Genomic DNA, 22,031 nt, shown 5'->3' on the forward strand with positions numbered 1-22,031 from the left:
CTTCTTCAAATGATGGATCATTACTGTACCTTCCTAGCTCTGCAATCTGTAGCACGTTGACAACCCTTCATCCTGATTGTAAAGTCTAAATGAATCTGCAGCATTAGAACTACACTGACAAGGCAAGAATATCCCAAGGGATAGTCTGAAGGCACATGAGGCAGCCACCTTGCTGAAGCTAAGCAGCTTTGGGTCTGGTCAGTGCTTGGAGGGGAGACCACCTGGGACAACATGTAGCCACCTTGAGTTCCATGATGGAAGAAAGCTGGGATATACATGTAATAGATAAATAAATGTTTAAGTTTTTATGTAGGCATCATAACTGGTTTGAACTAGGGGGGTCCAGATCCTCTCCACAGCCTTCTTCATCTTTGAAAAGCCTCTGGAGTATGGCCTTCATGTTCTCCTTAACTCGACCCCTTTTGCGTCTCCCAACTAGGAAATAAATCAGTGGGTTAACACAGCTGTTCAGGGAAACACATAACAATCCTAATTCAATTAGATAGGGATGTGGACCATAAATGGAATAGACAATGCAAAAGGCATTAAGTGGAAAAGCAAAAAGGAGGAAGAAGAGGAGTGCCGTCAGAATAGCTGTTAAAAGCTTTCCCCTCTGATGCCGTTGTAATTTAAAGCACATGTTAATGAACAGGGTGAAAGTGGAAAGAGTGATGAGTGGAAGGCAAAACAGGGTATTTATAAGAAACTGAACATACATTAGATGATAAAATGCAGAGCTCTCAGTAACAAGGAGAATGAACTCTGTTCCACATATCAGGAAGGAGAGGACCCATATTAGAGAGCACATGATAGTGGACAAGTGCAGTGGCCGGTGGAGCCGATGCCAAATTGGGAAGAGAACAGACATGCATCGGCCAGTGCTGATGGCTGTCAGGATAAACTGGCTGGTGTTGTACATGAACAGGAAGAGCTCCAAAACTACCACACCAACCCAAAAAAGATCCAAAGGATAGCTGTCTTGATTTACTGTTTGTAGAATTAAAACTATAACTATAAGAAGTAGGGATATGAGGACCCCGACGTCGGCGACAGCCAAGTTCAGGATGTAGGTGGTAAAAGGATTTCTTTTAATGTGGAAACCAAGAAGGTGGATGACAGTTCCATTCCCCAGAAGTCCCAAAAGGCAGATAACTAAAATAAGGGAAATGAAACTCATTGTTTCTAAAGTTGGATCGATGCGTGCTTCTGTAGGAATGTTTGGGAAGCACGTGCTGTTACATAATGTCCCATAATCTTCCAGGGGAGACATGGTTGTCTGGTTGAAATTGGTCATTGAGCTCAGTCTCTGATTTAAGGTTTCTTGTCTCCTCTTCCTGCATAGATACTCCTGACAGAAGAGAGACAGGAATAGATTCAGTTCTTATGTGTTTATTAAAACATTGATTGGCCACCTTTCAGGGCAGAAGGCCTCCCAAGGTGGCTTACAGCTATAAAATACATAAAAACAGCTAAAATATTAAAAGCGATAAAAACATAAAAACAATAAAAACAACAATTAAAGCCAAGAATAAAACCAGCAACATTGACAACAGCAGTAACAGCAATAATAGCTGTCATATCAAGAGAAGGCCACAGTAAAAAAATGTTTTCAAGGCCTTCTTAATAGCCTGCGATGATGCAACATGGTAGACCTCTGATGGCAACTTGTTCCAAAGGTGTGGGGCCACTGCAGAGAAGGCCCTCTCCCATGTGATGGCATTCTTGTTATGGAGCTGAACAAATTATGTTGCTGTTTTTTCAAGCCTGACATTGCCAACCTCAAGCACTGAACCCATTTGAAAATCCATTATTTATATGATGAAATTATTACAATGAAATGGCTATTGCTGTTACCTTTTCTTTTTTTCTTTTTTTCCCAAATGGATGACCAAACTTTCATTTGATGGATAGTTAAAAGACAGATAAGGCTTACGTAGACACATGGAGAAATGTGAAATTTCCCACAAAGGCTTTATTCTAAATCCTCATGTAACAAAACATAGCAGATACACACTTAGGCTAATACCCAGGCCAAATCTGTGGTGGTAAAGTTGTCTAGCTCTGGGAAAGGAATATGACACACCTTAATTCTAACATCTTCTTCCATTTCCTGCAAAGACTTAAGCATCCTCTAAAAACAAAAACAAAACAACAACAACCCCCCCCCCCCAAGGTGATGTTTTTATCCCATCTCACAGGAACCCATGAGGAAGGAGGCGGGGAAGAATCCTTTTCAATTTTCCCTGATCCTTCCCTGATCCTTGTGAGTAACAAATACTAACTACCTAGGAATGGGCAGATATTTCAAGTCTGTTTCTGCAGATGTCTTCCTTTGCCCCTGCAGCAGCTCTGCTCTGTACTGTGTGGAAGGGTTTTTTTATGGATCCATATCTATGTGGATATTCTAGCTTTTAAAAAAATAAATAAATCACATTTTGAGTACATTTTCAAATTGTACACATTTTTGGATGCACCAACCCATTGACTGAAGTGTTCTTGTGCTTATTTGTTTTTAAAGTGTGACACTTTTCAAATGTGTGCATTTTTTTATCAGACTTTTTGTGTTGTTTTTGTTTTTTTAATCAGACATGATCCATGGAATGCATTGCAAGTCTGGAAATGTATGGGTGTTTGGATGGAAATTGTGTCCTGTCTGCATCTGTTTGGGGGCGGCGCAAGTTGAAGAAATCTGCAAATTAATCTGATGGTGTGTATTTCTTACACGTACGTATATTCCAGCAAACAGACAAATCTGTAACTTAGGTCCACCACTCTGCCACTGACAGGCATCCATCTCCAAGGCAGTGGTGAAGCAAGAACTCACCACAGCATAGGACACCATACCAGATGCATATTGCTGAAACAGTGCATCTGCTAAGGGCATGGTCCTTAACAACTGCAATTTCTCAGAATTTTAGAGCTTGAGTGAACATGGAAAGCCCTAATATGTTGTGTTATTAGAGTAAAATATTTTTTGGTCATTGATATACCCAATATGCCTTGTAGAGTACCTGCTTGTAGAGTACCTAGTAGAGTACCTGCTCCATTGTTACCACTAAATAAATGTTCACCTGACCAGAATGGATATCTCCACATTACAAACATGCAGATTTCAACACCAGTTTAATAGCTGCAGAGCATCAAAGCATCAAAGGATTTTGGGAATTGTAGTTTTGAGAGTGTCCTGAGATTTCTGCTATAGAGTCCTCACAGAACTACAGTTCCCTGGCTTTGCTTAGGCAAGAGAATTATGGTTAATCCAGTATGGGTCCCTTGTGTAGGAACACCCAAATTTAAAAATGAAGAGAACTACCAAGAGAGAAAGCCATTCATCCAGTCCACCATATCTACTAGCTGCAGATCTGTGTTGGTCCTATTGTTGTTATCTCCCTTCACTGTACCTTGTTCTTCATATAGTAGCATAAGCTAAAAGAAATAGTTTCCTGCCCCGAGAAATATACAATCTAAAAGGTCAAAAGTGGTAAACACAACAAAGGCAGAGGCAAGGTTTACAAATGACTGAGAGAAGCAGTGGTAGCAAAGACTGAATCTGAGCAAATGCATTTAAAGATGGTTAGATAATTTGTGTTGGCGCATAATGTAAGACTGTATAAGAAAGGTAGCTTTTAAGGAGAGATGTGAAGGAAAAGAAAGAGAGAAAGAAGTGACATGAGAAAAAAAGGAGAATTTGCTTGACAACAAGAAGAATATCATGCAGAGAACATTCTACCTTCTTCCAATACTCAGCTTGGAGCAACTGCCTTGAGCAAATGGTCCTTCCAGAATTTCAGGATCTCAGTACTTTCTGCTATCAAAAGAATGTCTCCATCCAGCTTTGACCTCCCAACCCTAGGCAGAGAATGGCTGAGGGATGCTTTTTCTTGGTTCAGTAGGGGTGGGGCACAGACTCCATAGTGTGATGACATTTCTTATTAATCCATTAGCTGTTATCCCATTAGCCATGAGCAGGGTAGTATTACTCTCCAGGTCTATTTTAGCAACCTCATAAGTGAGGAGAAAATTGCTTTGGACACTCCCCATACACTTTATAATTGTAAACTCCTGTAGGTGTTTCCAAGGCATCATTTTGCACCATGGTGCAGTTTCAAAGATGTGTGGGTTTAGGGCCTGGATTTCATTTTCCATGCTCTACAAAGCATAATTTGGTGCTTATTTCTCTATTGTTATGCTAATGCATATTTTAACTCTGATATTGTTGACTGTCCATCACTACTAGTTGCAGGATAACAGTGATCTTGGAAGCCAGGGAGCAGGGTTTTCCCCACCCCCCTGTAGCCCATGTGCTAACTCCATTAGCCATAGATTACATTTGGTCATGTGCGCGCGCTCTCTCTCTCTTTCTCTCTCTCTCTCTGGCTGCCTTGGCAGCTGCTTTGGCAAAGCTTTGGCAGCAAATTTGCACTTTATGAGCATCTCTACACCAGCCTAAAATCCCACATTTAAAACTGGGCTTTCTGCTTCCATTTTAAATGCAGAATCACAACAGACTCCCTTTACACGGGCTTCCTTCTCCCTTTTCCCAGCCTTTCTTCCATATGTTTCATTATACAGCCACTAGATGGCACTGTGGTCTAGCTCCTCTTATTCTGGGTTTTCCTTTTTTACTAAGGAACTTGAGCACTGTAATTTCATAGCTCATTATCTCTGATCTTTTAAAAAATGGAATAAAGGTCATTTAGTGCAGGAGACGCCCTGGAACTTGATGACGTCATCTAACGGACCCACAAACTTCTGTGAATAACCAATCTCCATAAAGGATAAAAGCTCTGTGTGAAGTAGCCCTGAGTGTGAAGACCATCATCCAGTGTTTCCAAGGGATAGTCCAGCATTCTGACACAGCTTGAACCTTGAGCTCTCAGCACTTAGATGTTGTTTTTCCATGCTTCTAAAGCCATGTTCCGCTTCATGTTTTACATATGACAGCACAACGTTAGGATGTAAATGGTTCGATTGTAGAATTTTAGTTAATTGTTATATTGTATTATATTGTGGGCTGCTTAAGGACTTTAATATATTAAGCAGTATAAAAGTAGTGTATATAAATAAATATTTCTGGTCTCCTTCCTGAGGGGTCAAAAGCAGAAATGGGTGAGAATTCCATTCACTTCCTTTTTTATATATAAGAAAATGCTAAAATTTGCAAATTGCTTCATATTTAGGCAGACATATGAGAATACACACACACACACACACACACACACACACATAAATCTGAGTGTCAGAGAAAGCAAAATGTTCGGCATCCAGCTAGAGGGGTTTGAGTGCTCTCCTCTTAGAAAGAGATTGAATCCCTCTGTATTTAGCTCTGTTTGAGAAGCTGAATTAGGGGTCCCATCTCTTTTTTTTATGATGGGTTCCTCGTTTTTGACAATTTCATGGCTGGAGAGTAGAGCATGGAGAAGTACAATGTGGTCTTTTCCATGCTGGAAATAGCTGCACCTATTCAACTTAGCTGGTACAGCTGAGTAACAATGTTGTTCAGTTCATTTTCTTGGTCCAGCCTTCAGACTTCCAGTATCTTAGCCATAAAGTCTTATATGGATGGAAAAGTATTTAGCCTTCCAATTCTCAGTCAGTGCCAATCCTTCACAGATACTGTAAAGTCAAAATTATCATGTTTTGATTTGAGCAAGGGTGAGTTTTGTAAAGAATATTCCTTGATAATATAATGAGAATCCATTAGCTGTTGTTCTGCTAGCCATGAGCAGGGTTTTGGTGTTGTTCCCAATTGCCTCTCACCCTCCTAAGTTTAGAGGAAATTGGTTTCCAAAGATCAAGCCTCAAGAGAAATTTGCACTTAAAACTCTTTTATTGTATATTCAGTCACTATTATGGAGTTTGAAAATGAAGCTCTTGTTACTTGTATGATTCCCCCCCATCCTAGGCATTCTTTCTTGTATGTTTCTCTACCATATATTTTAATAATAATAATAATAATAATAATAATAATAATAATACTTTTTTATTATTATTATATGGTCAACTTGAGTAATCAATGGATACGGTCTGTAAAAGTAGATGTCAAATAAGGCTATACCATTATGAATAGAGTTGAAAGAGAAGGGTTTTTTTTATCTTCACCTCTTATAATTCAGTTTGGGGGGGAGGGGAGATGTCACCCAGAGAACATGACTGATAGATAGGTTTATGGGAGACAACAGGATGAACTTAGTCACAAAATGCAAAATTGTGGTTGGAACGTATTGCTACAAAGTATGATGACATATGTATGTATGTATGCATGTATATGTTTGTTTGTTTATTTACATATGTTTTATTTATTCATTTATTTAATTATTTATTTGTAATGCTTATATACTGCTTATAACAAAATCCCTAAGGAGTTCACATGTAAATTGATTATCTCTACCAATCTGACAATTAAGTTCTTTTAAAGATTGAGACGTAGGGGTATACAGAATACTCATCCCGTTCCTGTGGGGCCGTCCCACCCCCTCCCCCCTGGAATCCTTCCCAGCTGGCTCCGCTCTGCGGCAAGCCCATGGAGCCGCCGGCTGGGCCCACCTGCTGCCGGACTTCCATCCGCTGCCGGGCTGTGGCTGCAAATAGCGGCCACCATAGCGGTCACCACTTGTGTCCCTGCGTTAGCCATGATAGGCTACGTATATATTTATGCAGCCTATCACAGCAAAAGGCAGGGATGCAAATGGCATAGCAGACGCTATTTGTGTCCCTGCTCTTTGCCGTGATAGGCTATGTAAATACTTATGTAGCTTATCACAGCTAAAGTAGGGAGGCAAATGGTGGCTGCAGACCAGGACAGCCATTTGTGGCCACAGACCGGGGCAGCAGACGGACCGGACGGCTGACAAAAAATAGGGTCCATCCCAGAGAAATTTCACGGGGTGGCAGGGGGATTGCTCCATTCTGCCACGGACTCCAGGGGGCCGGATTCTAAAGAATCCGGCCTCATTGGACTCCATGGCAGAATTCTCTAACATCCCTATTGAGATGACCATTCTGAACATGGGATCATCTACATGCAAAGCATCTGCTCTGTCACTGAGCATTGGCATTAGCCATGCTTCAACTGGACATATTTACATACCTGTGAGTCAGTACAGGTCAGCAGTCTTCAGAAGTGCTGAGTGGAAGACAATAGTTGCACAGTATCCTCTGCTGAAATGGCAGCTGATGTGGAAATATGAGGCACTCCTCAAATCTCTAGGAAAGATTTGGTAAAGTCTTACCAATAACACTGCATGATGGACACATGCTGCTCTTTGTCTTGGCTTACTCTGTTTGCCAGCCCCATATGATCAGATATTATTTCATTGGATGGGAAGGTGATAATCCCTGATCTTAAAAGGAGGAGTCTCTTGCTATTTAACAATCTGTATTCTAAGGTGGCACAGTTAAAACCAGGCTTGTACTTGATATGAAAAGGCAAACCAAGCCATCTTTCATGTGCTTCTTTATCCATATGCACAGTCGAAGGAAATATATCAACACTTCATCCTCACATGCCAAGGCAATATTGCTACGATGACAGATAACAAATAACAATGGCTTTTAGTGTCCAAAAGCATTCACCTGGTTGGTATCTCTATTTGGGGGTGTACATCAGAGTGAAAATGTGACTATCCAGACTCTCTGGCTGTGTCTTGTTCCCTGCCCACCACCTTTCTGAGTCAAAGCATATGGCTGACCAGGTTCATGTTTCTGTTGATAATTTTGAGAAGACATGTTGGCCTCATGAGTGCAACCCACTTAGTAGGGAAATTAGCTCCACTGAATTTTTTTAATGGATACCCAATTGGCACCCCCTGGAATGGAGCAGAGAAACTGACATCATTTGCGATCGGAAGTCTATATATTTGCAGGCTTGTGATGCTTTCCATGAAATGCAGGATAGGCCCCTGTTGACCCCTCCCCGTCCCTAGTCAGCCCATACGACCAGATGAAAATGTAATTTTATTAGTTAGGAAGATAGTAATAAGTACAGCAGCAGCACTGACAAACAGAAAGGGCTGGTTCTGCTAGCATCCCTCTGAAGCTGGTGTTCTTTGATGGCATCAGCCAAGAAGGAATCTTGGAAGCATCAACTTTGAAGGTGTCAACAGACAGTGGACCTGTTCCTGTTGCTGGCCCCTGGTGTTATCCTTTGTCAGCAAGAGTGGTGATAAATCGGAAGAGAACAACATAACTGGGAGCATTCAGCTTGCCTATCCCTCATGCAAAGCACAGTTTATGTCGACTGTACAGTCTGATTCAAAATATATATTGTGCTTTAAAGTATCCAGAAAGGATTGCAACTGCAAAGGTAGCAAAATATCTATCTATCTATCTATCTATCCATCCATCCATCCATCCATCTACCAGTCATCTGTCTATCTATCTATCTATCTATCTATCTATCTATCTATCTATCATCTATCTATCTATCTATCTATCTATCTATCATCATCATCTTCCATATACATGCCATTTTGTTTTTGTGGGGTTTTTTTTAGTTTTATTCTGCTGCATATTTTATATTTATATATTTTAACTTCACTAGAATGAAATAGCATTCACCTTTTGTCACAAAGTATGAATGTATTGGCATTCTTGATAAGAATTCATTGTACTTCATAGGAGTGCTGTTCATAATACCCTGTATATGCTAACTGTAAATGATTATTTATTTAGGTATTGCATTTATATCCCATCTTTTTTCCACCAAGGAACCCAAGGTGGCATCCACAATCCTCCTTCTCTCCATTTTATCCTCACAACAACCCTCTGAGGAAGTCGGTGAGTGGCCCAAAGTTACCTGGATCTCCTGGGTCCCAGTCCAACACTCTAACCACTACACCACACTGTCTTTATGAACAAGTTGAAAAGCACTGAACATAAGAACATAGGAAGAGCCATGCTGGATCAGACCAAGGGTCCATCTAGTCCAGCATTCTGTTTACACAGTGGCCAACCAGCAGTTGACCAGGAAACACAAGCAGGGCATAAGCTCAACAGCTCCCTCCCACCCATGTTCCTAGGGATGTACGAATCCTTTACCTCCCAGTCCAGGGGGGGGGGGAGGTCCACAGGGAGGGGAGGCAATCCATTTCTCCCTCCGGAATCCTTTTCACCCGGCTCCACTCTGCGGCAATTCCGCGGAGCCACCAGCTGGCTCCAAAGTGCCAGCGATACAGCCGCCATGCTGTATTGCTGGCTGAAGGGGACTATCGACTGCAGCCGCAAATGGCATCCGGGACGCCATTTGTGGCTGCATTTACCTTAAACTAAGGCCTTTATGCCTGCAAATGGCGTCCCAGATGCCATTTGCACCCGCAGTCAGTCCCCTTCAGCCAGCGATACAGCATGGTGGCCATATCGCTGGTAATCCAGAGCCAGAGGATCCGGCCAAAGAGGATTCTGTGCAGAGGCGGGGGTAAGTCTTCTGTTCCACCACAGACTTCGGAGTTCTCCACCATCCCTACATGTTCCCCAACAACTGGTGTACATAGGCTCACTGCCTCTGTAGCACATAGCCATCAAGACTAAGTAGCCCTCGATAGCCTTCTCTTCCAGGAATTTGTCCAATCCCCTTTTAAAGCCATCCAAAGTGGTGGCCATCACTACTTCCTGTGGTAGCAAATTCCATAATTTAACTAAGTGCTGTGTGAAGAGGTCCTTCCTTTGATCTGTCCTGAATCTCCCCCAATCAGCTTCATAGGATGACCCCAAGTTCTAGTTTTTGATAGGGATGTCAGAGAATTTCGCCACGGATCCCAGGGAGGACGAATTCCAGTGAATTCAGCCCCCCAGAATCTGCGGCGTAACCCCCCCCCCCGCCACCCTGCAAAATGGGCCTGGAATGGATCCTACCTTGTGTCAGCCATCCAGTGCTCCACGAATGGAGGCCACATCTGCGGCCGCCATTCGCATTCCATCGAATGGCCATGATAGGCTACGTAAGTATTTATGTAGCCTATCACGGCTAACGCAGGGACGCCATTTACGTCCCTGCTGAGACTGTGATAGGCTACATGAATATATATGTAGCCTATCACTGCAATAGGCAGGAACGCAAATGGCAGCCACCATAGCTGCCGCCATTTGTGCCCCTGTCTTTTGCCATGGTAGGCTACGTAAATATATACATAGCCTATCACTGCAAAAGACAGGGGCACAAATGGCGGCGGCTACAGCGGCCGCCATCTGCGTCCCTGTGCAGCCCAGCGGCTGGATGTCTGGCTGCAGAGCCGGCCGGGGAGAATTTTGGGGGGAGGAACGGCACGCTTCCCTCCCCACTGCAAATGACCCCACGTGGAATGAAGTAAGGGATTCGTACATCCCTAGTTTTTTAGAGAGGGAGAAAAATGTCTCCCTATCCACATTCTCCACACCATGCATAATTTTGTAGACCTCTATCATATCTTCCCTTACCCTCCTTTTTTCCAAGCTAAACAATCCCAGCGGTTGCAACCTTCCCTTTTAGGGTGTTGCTCGAGCCCCTTGATCAGTCTAGTTGCCCCTTTCTGCACTTTTTTCCAGCTCTACAATGGTCACAGTACAGATCCCTGCTATCTAAAAAGCTATCTAAAAGTAGGGATGGCAGAGAATTCCACCACAGATTCCATTGAGGCCAGATTCTTTAGAATACGCCCCCCCCCGGAGTCCGTGGCGGAATGGCCTCCTGCCCCCCCCACGGAATCCCCCCGGGACAGCACTTACCTGGGGCGGATGCAGCAGATTTGGCAGCTCCAGTGGTGGCTCCGGTGGCTGGTCTCCTGGCCAGCCGTGGCCGGGCTGCTGCCGCCGCCATTGCCATCCTTGCAGCCGTGATAGGCTACGTAAGAATTTAAGTAACCTATCATGGCTAACACACACCCCCAAAAAACCCCAGCATACACAAATGGCGGCAGCTATGGAGCCATTTGGATTCCCCGGAGTCCGTGGCGGAACAGCACCACTCACCTCTGCCTCCCTGAGGAGCCATCTGGAGCCGGATCCTCCTCATGGTGATCCTGTGGAGCTGCCAGCTGGCTCCGGAATGCCAGCGATACGGCCGCCATTGCCATGTATTTGCATAGCCTGTCATGTGAAAAAGCAGGGATGCAAATGGCGTCCACGACGCCATTTACGGCTGCAGAGATCTTAGTTTAAGCTAAATGCAACCATTTACAGCTGCATTTACCTTAATCTAAGGCCTTTATGGCTGCAAATGGCATACTGGACGCCATTTGCATCCAGAGACAGTCCCCCTCAGGCAGCGATACGGCAATGGCGGCTGTATCGCTGGCACTCTGGAGCCAGCCGGGTAGGATTCCGGGGGGAGGGACGGATCGCCTCCCCTCCTGTGGACCCCTTGCCCCAGACCTGGAGGTAAGTATTTCAATGTGTTCTGTAGGCTTATCAAGAGGCTTTTACACTCATATCCGTTCCTTTCTCCTGTCCTGCGCAGATGGCCCCCCTCCACAGGTACACCGAACACATGCAAGGGGAAGCTGGACCATAGTTTCTGGCCCTTCTGGAAACGTTTCATGCACTTGGTTTACAGCCCTCAGTATTCATGTGTTGAACTTTAATACAAATGAGAAGTATGTTCATAGAGCTGTACACATGAAAAGCTCCTCCACACCTTGGGGACCTTCATGTTCTCAGTCAGTAAATAATTGAAATGAAGTCTGAGGAGAAACACCAAAAGCTTTCCTTGAGTATCCCTACCTGTTGGCTATGCATAATTAATAAAACTAATGAGAAGCCATTAGGAGACAGTGAAACATTTTCAAACAAGTTTGTGTTAACAATGTTGGCATATATTTTAATACAGGCATGTCTGTGTGACAAAGCATTCCATGGTGAAATACATAGAAAGAAGCTAGAATTGTAATCGATATGCAAAGGAAGTGTGACCAGGTTTTGATGAAATATTTTGGCTTGCCTGGAAATGTAAGGGTAATATAATATCTTATCCCTCAGTTAAACTCATAGTTCAAACTTCAAAGATGCTGTTATAGAGAGAGAGATGGAAAGGAGAGATGCTAGAAAAAAATGTAGATAATAGCTTCGTGGTCTCCTAATGTTGGTCTTAGAGAAGAGGGGATATTATAAACCCAGAATCCTTCTCCAACTTGCATTGAAATTATCCACTCACCTGTCTGGGATTAGGTAATAGAGATTGTAGTCCCCCAAAATACCTGAGGAAGAGACCCAGCACACACACACACACACACACACACACACTGAAGGATATCTTTAGGCTTGTCCAATATGTGATCCCACAATTCACCACATGAGGGTGCAATGAGGGAGGGAGGGGATGGAGAGGCACAAATATGCAAGGAGATTTGGGGGAGGGAAGGCTGTGCATTGGCCTTGTGAATCTAGTTTGCCAAGCAGCAGCTTCCTATGCCTTATCTGTCGGAGGATTGGAAGTGATATTCTTAGCTGGTTGCCTAGACAGCAAGATCACAGGCTTTGCTACAGGGTAGCTGTTGGGAGGCAACCAGTAGCTGGCTGGTGGGTCCCGTTTCCTACCTCATGAAAGGTTCTAACACTATTGTTTACACTACATTAGAATTGTGGGAGGGGGCGGGGTTCACCTGTAAATAAATATCCTTCGTTACTGCTTTTAATAACAACAAAAACAGAAGCTATGAATGAGAATTGCTCACAGCTAATCGAACGCTTCTTTGATGGTTTCACAGGGGAGAGGTCAAGAGCATTTATGGAAAATGCTGTGAAAAAGGCAAACTCCATGTTAGGCATAATTAGAAAAGGAATTGAAAATAAAACTGCTAATAGCATACTGCCCTTATACAGGTTTATGGTGTGATCACATTTAGAATATTGTGTACAGTTCTCATCACCGCACCTAAAAAAAAGGGTATTGTAGAGTTGGAGAAAGTGCAGAAAAGTGCAACTAGGGATGTACAAAAGTCACTTACCTTTTTGCAGCTTTGATTTGCAGCGGGAGAGAGGCGCTCTGTCCTTCCATGGGCCGGCTCTGCTCTGCGGCAGCTCCACAGAGCCACCGGCCAGGGCCATCCGCAGCTGGAGTTCCGGCCACGGTGGGCTGCTGCGGCCGCAAATGGTGGCCACCGTAGCGGTCGCCATTTGCGTCCTGCCAGGCTGATGTAATAGGCTACGTAAGTATTTATGTAGCTGATCAGGGCAAAGAGCAGGGGCACAAACGGCGGCCACTATGCCGTTTGCGCCGCTGCTCTTTTTGTGATAGGCTACGTATACGCAAATGGTGTAGTGGCCGCCATTTGCATGGCCGCCTTTACTGGCATAGGCTACGTAAATACTTATGTAGCCTATCACAGAAAGAGCGGGGGCGCAAACGGCGTAGCGGCCGCCGTTTGTGCTCCTGCTCTTTGCTGTGATAGGCTTAGGGATGTACAAAAATGACTTACCTTTTGCGGATTATGTTGATGGTGGTGGGGGAGGCGTTCTGTCCCTCCCCCCGGAATCCTGGCTGTGGGGGGAGGCGCTCCATTCCTCCCCCCAGAATCCTCAAACGGCCGGCTGTGCTCCGCAGCAGCTCCGCGGAGCAGCCGGCCAGGCCCGGCCAGGCCAGAGCCGTCCGCAGTCCGCGGAGTGCCCTGGGTAGGCAAAAACAACAACAACAACCCACGTATGCAAATGGCGGCGGCTACAGCCGCCGCCATTTGCGTTCCTTCTTTTTGGCCATCTTAATCTACATAAATATTTATGTAGACTGTGACGGCAAAAATAAAGGGGAACGCAAATAAAGTAGCAGGAGCTATTTGCGTCCCTTTTTCATTTACCATTTTAGCCAACGTAAATCTTTATGTAGGCTAAAACAGTGAATCAAAAGGGGATGCAAATAGCGCCCCTATGCTATTTGCGTTCCCCTTGATTTTCGCCGTCATAGTCTACATAAATATTTACGTAGATTAAGACGGTAAAAAAAAAGGAACTCAAATGGCGGCGGCCATAGCCGCTACCATTTGCGTACGTGGGTTTTTTGTTTTTTTTTTACTTACCCAACCATGATAGGCTACATAAAGATTTACGCAGCCTATCATGTCTTTTTTTAAAAAAAACCTAGCCATGATAGGCTACGTAAATCTTTATGTATCACGTCTTTTTTTTTTTTTTACACAAGCCTGGAAATGGTGGTGGCGGTGGCAGCCGGTCGGAAGACCAGCCGCCGCCGCTGAAGCCGCCGCCGGAGCCGCTGCCACCCGGAAGATCCGCCCCAGGTGAGTCTCGTCCTGGGGGGGATCCGTGGGTGGGCGGGGGGGTCACAGGCCATTCCACCACAGAGTTCGGGGGGCCGAATGCACTGGCATTCGGCCTCACCGAGATCCATGGTGGAATTCTCTGACTTCCCTAGATAGGCTACGTAAATACTTACATAGCCCATCACGGCAGCCTGGCAGGATGCAAATGGTGGCTGCAATGGTGGCCGCCATTTGCGGCTGCAGAAGCCGGCCGAGAGACCAGCTGCCACCACTGGCGCTGGATCCGCCTCCGGAGCTGCCGCCGCTGGAACATCCGCCCCAGGTAAGCTTTGTCCCGGGGGGGGGATTCCGTGGGGTGGTGGTGGGGGAGGCCGTTCTGCCACGGGTTTCAGCCTCACTGAAATCTGTGGCGGAATTCTCCACCATCCCTAAGTGCAACTAAAATGAGCAAGGGGCAAGAGCAACTCCCTGATGAGGAAAAATTACAACATTTGGGATTGTTTATCTTAGAAATAAGGTGAGTAAGGGGAGACATGATAGAGGTGTACAAAATTATTCATGATGTGGAGTGAAAATGGATAGGGAGACATCTTTCTCCATCTCTCATAATGCTAGAACCCAGGGTCATCCATGAAGTTGATTGGTTGGAGATTCAAGGAAGATAAAAGGAAGTACCTCTTCACTCACACATACTTAGTGATGGCCAGGAATACCTTTAAAAGGGGAGTGGACAAATTCATGGAGGAGAAGCCTATCAATGGCTACTAGTCCAGATAGCTATATGCTACCTCCAGTGCCAGAGACAGTGAGCCTATCTACACCAGCTGCTGGGGAACATGGGTGGGAGGGTGCTGTTGCACTCATGACCTGCTTGTGGGTTTCCCATGGACAGCTGGATGGCTACTTTATGAACAGAATGCTGGACTATATGGACCCTTGGTCTGATCCAGCATGGCTCTTCTTATGTCTATGCCTGGTTTCACAGAGGAATGAATTCAAGGGGAAGCTACTCCTCCTTCTCATCTGCAGGCAGAGCTAGCCTGGGAAGGATTGCCTGCATCACTGCAGGCTGAGGAACATTCTTTGATAAGTTGCCAACAATTAAACTCAGGCAAGGAGGGGACGCATCTAAAGCGAGCTCTGAGACAATGTTGACAGTTGAAAAGGCGAAAGGAAAAACAAGAAATTAGGTGGAGTTTTTTTATTGTAGGCTAAGTTTTCCCATAGGGCTGGATGGACAAATGAGGCTCTGGTCACACTGTGCCTGCATAAAAGTGGGCAGACTTACAAAAGAGAATTGTGGGTACAGTATCAGAACCAGTATGGTGTAGTGGCTAGAGTGCTGGACTGGGAGTCAGGAGATCTGGGGTCTAGTCCTCACTGGGCCATGGAAGCTCACTGGGTGACTTTGGGCCAGTCACAGACCCTCAGCCCAACCCACCTCACAGGGTTGTTGTTGTGAGGATGAAATGGAGAGGAGGAGGATTGTGTATGCCGCCTTGGGTCCCTTAAGGAGGAAAAAAGGCAGGATAGAAATGTAATAAATAATAAATGAAAGAATGAATGAATGAATGAATGAATATGTCACTGGCACCGGACACTTTGTTAATTGGACTGCTCTTGAATCCTGAACATCTGGAATCCTGTGCCTTGGGTTCCTGTCTTGGATTATACTGCTGGAGTTTAAGACCCTGTTTCTGGCTTCTGTTTGGATTATCTCAATTTATTTGAACCTGGGCTCCCTAATGAGTATAATAAGGCTGTAATAAAGAAGTTCACTCTTTGGTTGCTGAGGCTGCAAGGGAGCTGGGCATGCATGGCATAGTATTGCACTGTAAGAGACCAGTCGGAAATGTCAGAAAATCCTGACATATACCACGAAGTCTCAACACCAGCCAAGTGATTTTATTGTTGTCTTCATTTTGCTCATGTATTACTAATTGGCATTGTTTATATGGTAGATTTGAAATATTTCTTGATAATATAATGAGAATCCATTAGCCATTGTTCCACTAGCTATTATCAGGATTTTGTTCCCTGTTGCCTCACAATCATTTTGCCTGAACAAAATTGGTTTCCAAAAATTAAGTCTCAAGAGAATTTTGCACTTTATGCTTTAAAACTGTTGATGGACTTCTCCCCCCAACCCGATAGACTTTCTTTCTTTCATGTTTCTCTACCATATATTTATTATCATTATATTTTATTGTTATATTGTTGTTGTTGTTGTTATATGGTCACTTTGTGTAACTTACGGATTTTAAAAGAGGACATTGAATAAGACTATACAATTATGAATGTGGTTGAAAGAGTGTTTTTTTTTCTCTCCATCTATCATAATTCTTTTCTTTTTTTCTCCCCTTGGTGGGGGGTGGGGGGACGTCACCCAAAAAACCTGGCTGACACAGTAAGTTTATGGGAGACAAAAAGATGAACTTAGTCACACATTTTAAAATTGTAGGTGGAATTCACGGCTATTTATTTACTTGATTTATACCCTGCCTTTTACCAAAAAATGGTACTCAAAACAGCTTGCAAAAACAATGTAAAATAAATTAAAACAATAATAGACATCAAAATGCAATAAAAATATAACAATTACAGAATAAAAGCAGTCTCCAACCCATAACCCCACTTAAAGGTCAAAGGCCTTCTTGAGTAAAGTGATTGTTGCCTGCTGTTGGATGGATAGCTGAGAGGGAGCAAACCTAGCCACCCTTTTGAGGAAGTTCCACAGCCCAGGAACAGCCACTGAAAAGACCCTCTCTCATGTTGCTACCAAACACTCCTCTGATGGTGGTGGTCACAAAAGAAGGGTCTCTCTAGAAGATCTGAGAGAGAAACCTGTTCAGTCCAGGGTCATGGACAGAATTTCAAAGGAAGTTTTGCAGGCAAAGGCAGGGGGTGAGGTCAAAGCAGTCTGGAGGTCACCTCACAAGTGCCAGTTTTATCAAGCACCAAGGCCAGTCAGGGGGTGTCCAAAAGTGTCATGCAAGCAAGTTGCCAAGGGTCTACGAGCCTGTCAGTTCTGGTGTGTTATACAATGCTGAGATTAAGGCACAGCAGAGAGCTGGCATCGGTTGGACTGATGTATAGCTGGTCATTAATCAGCACAGCTGGCTAATTAAGTCAGCATGTTGCTTTTAATAGAGGCCCCACACCCTGACTTCCTTTTGTTCTTTTGCTGCTTGTGTCTGATTCTACGCCGTTCAGAGGGATGGATTATCTCAGACTCTGCTTCCAGTGTTTGGGGGAATTCAGGAACTGTTTGAGAGAGTCAGGCCAGGCTGCTCCTTTAATGTTTCCAGGGGAGGACTGTCAGACAAGGCCTCCTGTCTCTTGCTTAGCTCTGGCTAAGGCCCCTTTGCTGGTGGCCCCCCTCTTCTTCTTCCTCAGACGAATCCTCCTCCAGGTAGGGCATGACATAACCAGCCCCAGTCAACAGCTGTTTTGACACAAACATATTCTGGCAAGATGATACAAAACACCAGGAACAGTGAGAACTCTGACTGGTAGCAAAATCAGGGTTCATAGATGACCTTCTGAAGTCTCATGGCAAAAATTTAACGGTTGCACCTCTCCAGAAATCATATAGCTGATGGTAATTAACTAGAGGCTCATTACTTAGGTCAAAGAACAGTAAAAAGCTAATAACTATAACCTAGGGATGTCCATCGTTGGGAAATCTGGCCCTTATGGGTCTCACCAGATTTCTGTGGTACCCCTAGGGATGGCGGAGAATTTCTCCTCGAAACTTCGGGGGGCCGAGCGCCAACGTGTTCGGCCCTCCGAACAAGTTTCGGGGAGAAATCCTCCGCCCCCCCCTGCCCCCCCCCGGGACGGGACTTACCTTCCCTGAATGTCCCTCCCGGCGGCGGGTCCGGCTGGCGGTTCGTCCGGTGTTCGAGCGGGGCGGGAGCGGCAGCCGGTCTTTCGACCGGCTGCCGCCCTCGCCATTGCAATGAAAGAAAGAAAAAAAAAACGTCCCCTGATAGGCTACGTGACGATTCACGTAGCCTATCACGGCAAGATTTGCAAAGTCAGCCGTGATAGGCTACGTGAATCGTCACGTAGCCTATCACGGGTGACCTTAAAAAAAAAAAAAAAAGTGTGTACGGATAATGGCGGCCCCCATAGGGATCCGCCATTCCCCTTCCTTATTTGGTCGCTGTAGTCTACGTCAATGTTTACATAGACTACGGCAAAAATAAGGGCAACGCTATTTGCGTTGCCCTTATTTTCACCGTAGTCTATGTAAAGATTTACGTAGACTACAGCGACCAAATAAGGAACGCGAATGGCGGCTCCCTATGTGGGCCACCATTTGCGTATGCGTTTTTTTTTTTTAAGTCACCCGTGATAGGCTACATGACAATTAACATAGCCTATCACAGCTGACTTTGCAGATCTAGCCGTGATAGGCTACGTTAATCGTCACGTAGCCTATCACAGGGCGTTTTTGTTTGTTTTTACTTTTCTGTTGAAGTTTGCGGCCGGGGAGACAGGGCGCTTCTCCCCGGCCTGAATTTCGGCCGGGGGCGAGGCGGAAAGCCTCCCCCCCGGCCTGAATTTCAGCCGGGCGAGGCAGGAAGACACCCCCTGCTTGCATTAACTTCGGGGGGAGAAGCGAAGCGCCTCCCCCCCACCGCGAAAAAAGCTGCGGGACAAGTAAGTCCCTTTCGTACATCCCTAGTATAACCATGTCATAGATCAATACATCTTGGCTTCCCTGTTGCAATCTACATTCAGAGTAAAGGGCAAGGGACTTGAATGTTTTCTGGTGTAAACCACCCCAGGCAATCAAAGACAAGGGTTCTGGGAAAAGACCTAGATATAACCACACATGCAGAGATGTTGTCCAACCTTGAATTCTTCATTGGTACCTCCACACTACATGGGTCAAGGCCTATCAAATCCAAGAGTCAGAACATAGGTTCATGAGTAAGTCAAAAGTAAATCCACATACACAGAGATTTAGATGACCATAGCTTCCTCTTTGGTATGCTACAAGGGGCAAGGCATAGAAAAATCCAAGAGTTATGATCAGTTCAAGCCAGCAGGCCCTTTGGGGGTAGGGAATTTTTTGAGCAACCCCTGCCTGTGACCCCCAAACTGCGCCCGCTGAGACACTGTCCTTGTCCCCTCTGCTCGTGCCCGCTCATGCTCCAAAGTACTCACCGTGAACCCGTTCAGTGACCGCCGCCATTTTCGGACCTTTGCTTTCAAGGAAAAACAGGAAGTTCTAAAAATGCGCATATTTAAATATGCACAGTTTGGAGCTGGGAAAGCTAAATAAGTGCCATATCAGAGGTATAATCCCTCTTATATTGTACTTATTTAGCTTTCCCAGCTCCAAACTGCGCATATTTGAATATGCGCATTTTTAAAACTTCCTGTTTAAAATTTTTTTAAACTTTCCTGTTTTTCCTAGAAAGCAAAGGCGTGAAAATGGCGGCACTCACCGAACAGGTTCACGGTGAGTGCTGGGGAATTCACCTAACTCGTGAGTGGCTTGAGCACAGGTTCGGGGGGGAAGCGAGCAGGGACACTGCTTCGGCAACTGCACGGAGAACCGAACCAGGGTGAGTTATTACATCCCTATTTGGAGGTATCAAGGATGAAGATACACAACCCATAGAAAAGAAGAATTGAGGGTCTATGAAATAACATTAGTGCTGTGCCAAATATTTAGAATTCTTCCATTTTTGACATTGTGGTGGGGGTGAAATGAAAACTTGGTGAAAGAGGTGTGTGAGAGAGAGAATTTTGAATAACATCCTCCTTGGGGAAGAGGACAGGATTTCCGTTTAACTTTTTAAGTGTAGGTGGTGGCAAAGGGGTCTTCTTTCTATTTTTTTCTTTAAAAACACCCCCTGCACTTGCAGCAACCCAGGACTCTTTAGAGAGAGGTTTCTCCAGCTTTTTCTGAACTCCCATGAGACCACGCCTGCTCTCATAGGCATTCAGGAAGCACTCCTGGACTGCAGAAACCTCTCTGCAAAGCAACAACAAATGGGGCTTTTAGAGCTTTAGAAATCTCTGTTCTTCCTTGCAACAACACAGACCTCTTTGCAGAGAGGCTTTCTGCAGAGAGGCATTCAGGAACTTGCACTGGGCTGCAAGCATCTCTGCAAAGAGATCTGTCCTGCAAGCAAGAAAAGAGTTTTTCTGACGCTCCAGAAGTCCCATTTCTCCTTGCTTGCAGCAGCTAGGGATGTCAGAGAATTCCTCCACGGATCTCGGTGAGGCCAAATGCCAGTGCATTCGGGCCCCCGAACTCTGTGGTGGAAAGGTCTGCCACCCCCCAACCCCCCCACAGATCCCCCCCGGGACGAGACTTACCTGGGGCGGATCTTCCGGGTGCTGGCAGCTCCGGCGGTGGCTTCTGCGGCGGCAGCTGCGGTGGCTGGTCTTCCGACCGGCTGCGGCCGCCGCCATTTCCAGTCTTGTTAAAAAAAAAAAAAAAGACGTGATAGGCTACGTAATTCTTTACGTAGCCTATCATGGCTGGGTGGGTTGAAAAAAAACAACAACCTGCATACGCAAATGGCGGTGGCTACGGCCGCTGCCATTTGCGTTCCTTATTTTGGGCCATCTTAGTCTATGTAAATATTTATGTAGACTAAGACGGCGAAAATAAGGGGAATGCAAATGGTGGCAGCCATAGCCGCCGCCATTTGTGTACGCGGTTTCCCCCCCCCCAGAGCCCTCCGCGGCCAGAAATCTGACTGAGGACGGCTCTGGCCTGGCCAGCTGCTCCGCGGAGCTGCCACAGAGCACAGCCAGCCGCGGAGGATTCCGGGGGGGAGGAACGGAGCGCCTTCCCCCCTGTCGAGGATTCTGGGGGGAGGGACAGAACGCCTCTCCCCCCCACCATCAACATAATCCGCGAACAGGTAAGTGACTTTCGTTCATCCCTAGGTTGGAGAAGCCTGTCTGAAAAGAGTCCCATACTGCTGCAAGTGCAAAGGGCATTTTTCAAGTTTAAAAAAGAAAGACGTTTCTTCAGCTACCTCCCAAACATAAAAAGGTATGTGGAAATGCTGTGCCCCTCCCCAAGGGAAATATATATATTCCCCCTCCCTGCAAAAGAGACAGCAAAAACAATGCCTATTTCACAGGGAGAGAGAGAAAAAATCCTGAAATAGGGAGCAGGATATGGCATAGCACTAATAATAATACAACCCATGGCAGGTTCTTAATGATTCACAGTTCAAACAGACAGTGTTCTGGGATTTACAGACAATTCAGGTGAAACAGACCAAAGTCCAGGTAAGAAGTGTTTCTTGCAGCTCAGACAGAGGGCAGTCCCTGACATGAAGGGCTACAGGCAGTAAACGATGGACACTAATGATAGACAATAAAAGATGGACAGTAAAGACATAATTTACTCTGTAAAGACCATGTTCCTACCAAAGGCTCCCAGCCCGCTTAAAGGCAAAGTTGGGGCTGCGATAACCTCCTTACAATCTAATTGACAGGGAATTGAAGCCCATAAACAAGCCCAAACAAGGCATAGGGTCCACCTCTTCTACTTGTGGGCCAGAGGACAACAGGCCTCTGACCACCTAAAGCCCTGCTGGTTGACTCTGAGCAGATGCAATCGTAGCAGAGAAGTGTGATACCTTCACTGCCCTCATTGCCATGGAGTTGGCTTTCAAATGAGTAAGGTTGTTAGAGAATTCCACCACGGATCTCGGTGAGGCCAAACGCCAGTGCATTTGGCCCCCGAAATCCATGGCAGAACGAAGCCCCCGCCCCCCAACCCACGAAAGGCACGCGAAACGGAGCACTTAGTTGCTGCCATCCATGCTGACTTCTTCATCATAGCCATGATAGGCTACGTAA

At 45.4% G+C, this 22,031-nt stretch overlaps 1 protein-coding gene across 1 annotated transcript; it reads right to left on the bottom strand.

Moving 5' to 3' along the window:
* Nucleotides 1-316: 316 nt before the first annotated feature.
* LOC146346568 (mas-related G-protein coupled receptor member H-like) lies at nt 317-1,270 on the bottom strand. Its single transcript, XM_084854624.1, has one exon. It carries the CDS (start codon nt 1,268-1,270, stop codon nt 317-319), a length of 954 nt encoding a protein of 317 aa, XP_084710750.1.
* Between the last annotated feature and the right edge of the window lie 20,761 nt (nt 1,271-22,031).

This window comes from Heloderma suspectum, chromosome 4 (assembly GCF_057233095.1).
Source record: "Heloderma suspectum isolate Gila_16-S chromosome 4, 16-S_ref, whole genome shotgun sequence".
NCBI classification, from domain to species: domain Eukaryota; kingdom Metazoa; phylum Chordata; class Lepidosauria; order Squamata; family Helodermatidae; genus Heloderma; species Heloderma suspectum.

Coding starts and splice junctions, on each gene's coding strand:
- LOC146346568 (XM_084854624.1), bottom strand. CDS start 1,270: ATGTCTCCCCTGGAAGATTATGGGACATTATGTAACAGCACGTGCTTC.